At 38.7% G+C, this 8,496-nt stretch overlaps 1 protein-coding gene across 2 annotated transcripts in view; it reads right to left on the bottom strand.

Moving 5' to 3' along the window:
• Positions 1–1,433: 1,433 nt before the first annotated feature.
• Positions 1,434–8,496, bottom strand: part of gabra2a (gamma-aminobutyric acid type A receptor subunit alpha2a) — a 36,608-nt gene continuing 29,545 nt past the window's right edge. For both annotated transcript variants that reach the window (XM_036151060.1, XM_036151061.1), the window contains exons 8-10: positions 6,071–6,223; positions 4,017–4,219; positions 1,434–2,808 (exon numbers count right to left, since the gene is read on the bottom strand). In XM_036151060.1, the coding sequence (XP_036006953.1) occupies positions 2,506–2,808; positions 4,017–4,219; positions 6,071–6,223 (659 nt within the window). In that variant the 3' untranslated portion in view covers positions 1,434–2,505. The remainder of the gene's footprint in view (positions 2,809–4,016; positions 4,220–6,070; positions 6,224–8,496) is intronic.

The raw sequence follows: 8,496 nt of genomic DNA, 5'->3' as shown, positions 1-8,496 counted from the left end.
AAGTCTCTAAACTTATTTCTACCTACACTTTGATCACAGTTGAAATGGCAGCTCATTACATTTAGGTTGTGAATGAAAACCCTTTTTGGATCACTACTACATTATGTAGACCTTTCCTTTTCTCTTTTGCAGTTCTCACCAAGCATCACTTTTACCAAGTTACAATTACGGCACGTTTGTAGTGTTTAATTTAAGATATAATCACAAGTAAATTGGATAAAATAAACTCCGGTCTTTTGAAGAAGTAGGCATGGACTTTGTGTATTTGAACAGATATTTTGTATCTGAGCTTCTTAAATGACTGTGAATTTCAAGAGAGTCTCTTTTTGTCCACTTTTTAGATACACACTGGTAACAACACTTCCACAGGGCAACAGTTGGTTGAAATTAGATATTTAAAAATTATATAAAAACACACATAGCCTTTTGTTCTCACTGATGTAAAACCTAAATAAAATTCTCATTTTATGTCTGTAAAAATTATTTATTTTTGCAAAATGCCAGAACAAATGTTTTTCATAATATTGTGCCACAATTCCTGGTTTAAAATCAAGTTTTAATCTCTGACCACAAATTGTCTGTGACTGAGATCACAACTTTGTGTTGACCACTCCAACACACTGACGTTTTTTACTTAAGACACTTTACAACTAATTTGGCAGTATGTTTAAGTAATTGACTCTTTGACAGACCCATTTGCGCTGAAACTTTTACTTCAATATTTCCACATCATACACTAATCTTAAGTCATTTATTTTGTTCCCTGGCTCACAGGTTTTCCTCTAAATGTAACCGTGGTCCTTGTGGCCGCAAACTTCGATTTTAGTCTCATCAGACCACAGTAATTGTCTCCAGTAATTAAGATCTTTGTCTCCCGAGTTTATTTACAAACTGTGATCTGGCTTTTATGTTTTATGTTTTGACTTTTTCCTTGATGAGGGGCCTCTCAACCTATATGAATACAAGACCCATTTCACTGTGAATATTAATACTATTAGTTATTCAGCCACCATTTTTTTAAAGTCTCTTGTTTTTGTTCGTGGGTTGATTCACACATTTTTTACCTTCCAAAATGGTATAATGGCTGGGCATTCCCACTTTGTTTGTACTTGCATGTAACAGTTTGAACATGTCGCCTTTAAGAATCTAAAAATTGTACCCAAGGATGGACTAGACTTGTGGAAGTCCATAAATGTCTAATATTTTGGCTGATTTGTTTTTGGTTTTCATACGATGTCACAGAAGAACACTGGGCTTCATTTATAGTCTTAATTATATATCCAGATTTGTTCTTTCATTTAATCAAATGTTGTCAATGGAGCAATTAAATGTGGAAGAAGGGAGTTTTTCTTTCCACTTTCCCCATATGTATGAGGAATTCCTGCAAAGTTAACTTCGGCTGTGTTTCCTTATGTAGAAAACATAAACTGAACTTGACTTATTGTTTATTTGCAAGGATCAAACTGAAATTAATCTATTTAACTTTAAATCGGTCTATATGATATATGTAATTGTCCAAGTATTTCTGTATATTAGTGGGATCTGTTTATTTTGTAAAGCATCTCAGGATGAGATTTGTTGTGAACCGGTGCTGGTAAACCAAACTAATCTAAAACGTGAAACATTTGGTCTTAAGTGAGAAAAATAAATGTTATATCTGTTACTGTACTGAGGAGACAAAAAGAACTAGCAGGCACACAGGGACACACTCACTCCAAGTGGCAATTTAGTATAAACAATTCACCCAGTGGTCATGTTTTTTGATTGTCTCAATTGGATGTGTTGGGGCAGTATTTGAATAAAAATAATAAGATATTTCCAGTGATTTTTGTAGTATTTTTACTGGGAGTTCCTACTCCTTTAAACCACTCAAACCGCCATATATCTAAGGCCCCATCTAAACAAAGATGAGCATGGTATTTGCCTCAGCGTGACGGTGCCAAGATTGTTGGTATCTGCGAGAGTGAGGTGCATGCAGGTTACAGAGAGTGGCGTAGTTACGACATAATCATTTAGGAACAGATGTAGCGCGCATGTACACACAGAAAAACAAAACCGGCATTTTGAAACTTATCTCCTCCCCGTATGGACGGGGCCTTAAACACATGACTGCCTCGTCTTTCTGCTGATTGATTCCAAGCAGGCTGCGGACAGTGATTTTTATCAGAGCTTTTGTAAAACAATTAAATGTAAAGAGAAATCACTCATTTGAACCTGAAGGGAACTGCATGACACTACTCTGCAGCATTTCAGTTATCCTGGTTAATGCTGTATTCTATATAGTATCAGCATAGTATCATATTTTAAAGCAAATATTTGAGGAAATTTCGGATTGCTCTAAACTAAAAATGTGTACCTATTTCCATTAAAACACTGTATCCAGTAATAAGACAAGAGAGCTGTCCATAACCTGAACAAAAAAAAAAAAAAAAACGCACCAAACAGGTATAAATAAATGTTATTGTCCTGAATGTGGGGTGTGTTGTTGTACTGGGTCTCTGCTGCTCATTTGGACGGATCCAGGTCTTTGATGACTGGTTCTCTGTTCAGGTAGGTGGCCCAGTAGACCAGATTGAAGGTACCAAACAACACAGGGAACATGATGCGAGAAATGCGGTCGATTTTGCTGACGCTGTTGAAGGTTTTCTTGTTCTGCTCAGGCTTCATCTCCGCTGTGATCTTGTTGGGCTCGTTCAGGGTGAGCTTTGAGATCGTGGGCAGCGTTGAATCTTTGGTGATGTTGGGCGCGTAGTTTGCCACAGCTACAGCGTAGGCGTTGTTTTTCTTCATGACAGCTGCTTCTTTTTTCTGCGTGTAGGTTACAACATAGTTGTAAGTTTTCTTCATAGCAAGGAATATAACCTATTTATTGATGAATATTAGGAGTTCAGGATAGATTATTTTCTTTATGTGAGAGTTTTGCTTATGTGAACAATACTAGGAGATAGGGCTGTGCAATATGGACTAAAAATAATATCTTGATTATTTTAGGCTGGATGCTGATATACAATATTTATCTCAATATGTTTTAGTTTTCGAAAAGTAATTGTAAAGAGGCATGTCTGAATCAAACCTTAATCCCAAATGTCTCACAGGCACATTGTTTAACAAACAGCTGTGGATAAATATGAGAAACAGCTGAAAAATATAATGACAGAGTCGCTAAGTTGGAAACACTAGATTGTCGTCTCTAGTTTTCCTTCGAGTACAGCGCAGCACCCAGTAGCCACCAGTAGCTTCAGAAGCCGCTTCACAGCGAAACAGAGGAGCCAGGGGGGCTTATTTTTCAAAATAAAGTAAATGTTAACATTTCATGATATTTAACTTAATTTTAACCTCTGATTATGATTAGAATGAGTGTGGGCGGCTTTTATTTTGGTGTGGCAGTACGCCACGATCAAATACATGTAGCGGAAACCATGGGGATAACGCAACATATAGATCATCTCGATATAAATGATATAGTCTTATCTTTTATCTCTTTTTAAAAAATCTCAATATTTTTTAAATCTCGATATATTGCCCAGCCCTACTAGGATATTCCCCACCTGTTGCCCAGTGAGAGATAGATCTCCATATTTATTTCCACTTACAATTACTGAAATTTACAGAACAGCGATAACATCAAGTTTACATTGTTCAATCACCACTACCAACCATTCTGTTTGTCCTAATTAAAGCTCAGATGTTTAGCTTGGCCATGTTCATGTTGAAGTCACAGTGAACATCAATGCCATTACAAAAAGAGGACTGGAGCAGCTCATGAGTCTGGTAAGACGTTTTTAAAAGGTTTCAAAATAATGTTAAAGCATTCCACTGTCCACAAAATAGTCTGCAAGTGTTGGACGTTTAAAACAACTGCCCACTTTTGTTTAATGAGTGAAACAAGGTTATCGTTGCTGTGTAGCTACCAACAGATCGGATAAATAAAAACAAGAGTAGATTTTACAATGTGAGCATTTCTAATTCAATAACTCAACATTTCATGGGGTGTCTTTAATTGTTCACATATTTACCTTGTCGTTGACAACACTCTTTCCATCCCAGGCCCAGCCTCGCTTGGTGAAGTAGTTAACTGTGGCGAACTCAATGAGCGCAGAGAAGACAAAGGCGTAGCAGACGGCGATGAACCAGTCCATTGCAGTAGCGTAGGCCACCTTCGGCAGCGAGTTACGGGCACTGATACTCAGGGTTGTCATTGTGAGAACTGTGGTCACGCCTGAAAAGAAACACACAGTAATGAAAACAGAGGGTTTGGACATCTGTTCTCTGGCATATGTGCTCAGAATAAGCAGACCCCAAATGTCAACAGACCTAAAGGTAGTGTTGCTAACATTCTGGAGCCACAAAACACAAGTAAGTGTTGCTTCGGTGTGTAAGTTTGCCCAAACAATGTTGGACTCTGCAACGGTCACTTGTCCCCTGCCTGATCTGACCAGTGATGGCATGTTAGCTGCATGTTGTGATTCAACCACTGGTTGTCTAAGTTGTGTCCTTCAAACAATGTGGGCTACACTGATAACTGACAAACTTTCAGGGGAAAACCTGGTCTCATATGGAAAGATGGCATCCATCCCACTTTGGATGGTGCAGCTCTTTTTTCTAGGAATCTGGCCAAATTTATTAGTTCTCCGAAATGCTGACAACACAAGGTCTTTGGCATTAAGACAGCAATTCTTAATGCTAAACAGCCAGACAGGACACATTAAAAAAAATCCACATTCCCAGAAATACAGGACGAGGAGGAGGAGGAGCAACCATCTTTCAGTCTGATTTATTTTTTAGTCCCAGGCCAATTAATAACTACAATTCTTTTGAGCATTCAAAAGAATTGTAAACTTAAAAAAAACTTAGTTTCCCTTATCCAATCTGCAAAGCAATAAAACCACTTCTGTTTGTTGTTTTGTATTTTCCACCTGGCCCTTACTCTCAGTTTTTAGATCAGTTCCCAGACTTCTTATCTGATTTAGTCTTAAATACTGACAAAGTCATTATAGTGCAGGATGTCTCCTATTTGGTGGTTTTCCGGCAGCAGTTGCAGACATGTTTAAATCCGTTCTCAAAATTTCTGAAGCAGCTACATCTGGTTTCAGGTGCTTTTGCTGAATTTAACTTTTTTTAAGCCCCTTTCATGCTTTGGTATTTTGGTTGGCTATTAATTGCTAGTTAATGTTTTAAAGCTGCAACATGACCCTAAGAAACTGTTGTTTTTGGAAACAGGAAACTCAATTGAAATGCATTCACATGGTGGCATTAAAAATTACATTTTCACATTGGTTAGCCTGGTTTGTTTGGATGTTTTTTTTTTTTAAGAATGGAAATTATCAACTAAATACTGCCTTTTGCTTGATTACATTACAAACTCAGGAATGTTATGAATTGAAATGCCTGCACACATAAATATTTATATTGGGCGTCATATGTGGTTATTTTATACAAAGATGAGGAACATATACAAGAAATATACGGTGCCAGGAATTTAATATTATTGCTTAATTATTTGACAGATACAAGATGCATATCTAAATTTCAATTCTATTCAGTTCTATCATTATATATATAAAATGGGAGATTTCTGGTGAAAAAACATCATTTCCACTACAGAATCGAGGTGAAACTTACCCTTTATTTAAATAGTTAGTGTTTAGATGCAGAAAACGACTGCAGCTGCTGCTCTGTTGCTTTCCTGCTGTGCACACGCTTGGTGCAGACAAGTTGTAAAGGGTTTTAATGTGCTTTCTCTTTCATGATCATTCTCTGCCATGCACATTCAGTTTTCTCAGAAGGAAGAAAGATTAGGTTTAAATCACTAACAACCTGCATCTTTTTATTCACTATCAACACAATCAAAGGCTCTAGCCTTTCTGGCACCCTAGGTGAAATTATGGTGTGAATCCATGGCGCCCCTTGCATTTGCCTATACCGCTTATAGTCACATGTGTGTATCACCTACAGACCTCAAGATCTGGAAAACATCACATGCTTATCGGGTTATTTGCCTATCTCAAAAGTTCCAATCTCTAAAATGTTATTTCACATAAATAACAGGCATAAAGACTCTAGTACTCACCGAACACCGTTCTAGCTGGCACCGATTCCCGGTTGAGCCAGAAGGAGACCTGAGAGAGGATGACCGTCATGATACAAGGCAGATACGTCTGGATTACGAAGTATCCAATCTTCCGCTTCAGGTGGAAGTGAGCGGTCATCACTGTGTATTCACCTGAGAGCCACAGGAACACACAGGTCCACTTTGCATATTAATACGCTCTCATATGAAGAAGAAAGAGGAAAAACATGTAGTATATAATAATTATCACTTATTGATCATTCCACCTGCTCTTGATATAATGGTATCCACATATACAGGAACTTTGGTGTATTTGATATTTACTTATTGGTGTTTCTGGCTGCATTTATATCTATGGTTTGCAGAAAATTTACTAAGTTGTTTTCTGCCTGCAGAGTGAAATACAGCCTGGGATGATGTCCATCCTTCAATCTTCTTGTTTGCTTCAACACTTGAAAACAAGCCAATTTAGACCCATGAAAAGAGAACTGATAAAAGAAAACACTTCAGGACCCCGGAAAATCTCAAAGCAGAAGACCTTCAATGCAAATTGAGATAAGAAGATCCCTTTTCCTCCCCGCTGCGCCCACCCACAGTGGCTGCTAGTTGAGTATATATACAATATATACACATGAAACATAAATGTGTAAAAAAAAAAAAAAAAAAAAAAAAAGAATGTTAGAATCGAGGACTACATTATTGAGCAGAAATTCTTTAATATTAATTAAAGAACCTTTCTAAAAAACTGTCCCATTAATTGCATTTTGTACAGTGTAAAAACAAACCCTCCACGTGAGCCTATGACACATGTGAGAAAAAATATGGCTCCTACTATATTCACGGAAGACTAAGCATATAGGCGATTAGAGGATCTCCAGATGAACAACATATGGTAAACAGAATAAAAATCGTGTTCCTCGAAAAACAGTTTGAAAAGATTTGGGCCACAGAGGAGTAGAATATCATGAAAGACTCAATCGCTGAACCCTGAGAGCTCACTAGGTCAAGAACCATAACAGCTGATTTCTTTGGAAATTGTTGACCACCTTTACAATACAGTTACGTAAAAAAAAAATGCCGCCTACAAATGATCAGAAAAAGGCCTTATGTTAACCTTTTCCTGAGGTAGGGTCCATTTCTCTGGGGTTGGGAGCATATGGGATAGACCATCACACAGTGGAAACATAGACTGTAGTACTGCCTGTTCTCAACAGCAAGTCATGGGAGAACAGGCTATTTGATGGTTTGTAGCTGTTTTAGTAAACCGGGGAAATCTCAGGCATGAATGACTATGAAGAGCGGACGACAGCCTGTTTTAATCCTAAGAGAGAATGTTAGAGAGATCAGAAAGCAAAAAAGGGGATGTCAGCAAGCCCACACTGGAGTGGGCTGGAACGCCTAAAGCAGGCCCGGCATTAGGGGAACAAACAAGAGGGGGAGGAGTGTCATGCACAGTGGGGAGGCAAGTCCTTAACTCTACTAAAAAATTAAAGAAGATTACAATTTTGATTAGAATTTATCTGCGATAGACTGGCGACCTGTCCAGGTGTATCCCCACCTCTCGCCCATTGACAGATGAAGATAGGCACCAGCCCCCCTCGCGACCACAAAAAGGGATAAGCGTGTTGGAAAATTGATGGATGGATAGGTTATAATTCATTTTCCAGAAACAAAACTAAATGTCAAATACATCGTTACACACTATAGCAGACATATTCAGAGCTTGTGTTTACGTTAAAACATTAAATGCACGTTTGCAACAACCAACGCCTAAAATCAATTGTGGTTTTTGGCACGGACGCAGCACAAGCACTTAAAACAGAAGAGAAATTAAAAATCATCTGCGCCCCAAAAGTGCTTTTTCGTCATCTATCATATCGTGGTGTGAGGAATTGGCGAATTGCCGCCGCTTGCAGCTGCAGGCGCCCTGCTTGATGTGAGAAGATGCTGCAGCCATGCACACTGCACAGAGGCTGACAGGCTGTAGGCTCAAGGTGGGGGGCCATAGGGAGGTTCGGGGGATGAGCGGGGGAAACGTCGCCCTCGCGGCCACAGGTGGCACAGTAGTTATGTTTTTTGAGGCAGCAGGTGGCAAAAGTTTTTTTTAAAAAGTTTTTTTTAAAAATACGCCGGTTTTTACCGGCGTATTTTTCAATGCGGGACTGCAGTCTTCACCTGGATGGGCCGAGGTCAGCGTGATTACCGTCAGCCAGGCAGGAGACGACACAGAGCAGCATGGCTGCCGCAGGTTACATGACTATATCATCCCTTCCCAGAGTTGGCAGATGTTATGTTTGTGTTTAGGATGTGTTCAGGGCACACAGAACATTAAGGGGTATACCATATGCATAGAATAGACTTTAAAATACTTCTGTTAGTCTCTGAATCACTGAATGGCTTAGCACCCAAATACATCACAGACTTTT

Source organism: Fundulus heteroclitus, chromosome 19 (genome assembly GCF_011125445.2).
Source record: "Fundulus heteroclitus isolate FHET01 chromosome 19, MU-UCD_Fhet_4.1, whole genome shotgun sequence".
Taxonomy (NCBI): domain Eukaryota; kingdom Metazoa; phylum Chordata; class Actinopteri; order Cyprinodontiformes; family Fundulidae; genus Fundulus; species Fundulus heteroclitus.
The sequence above is the reverse complement of the archived record's forward strand: the minus strand, read 5'-3'. Positions and strand labels throughout refer to the sequence as shown.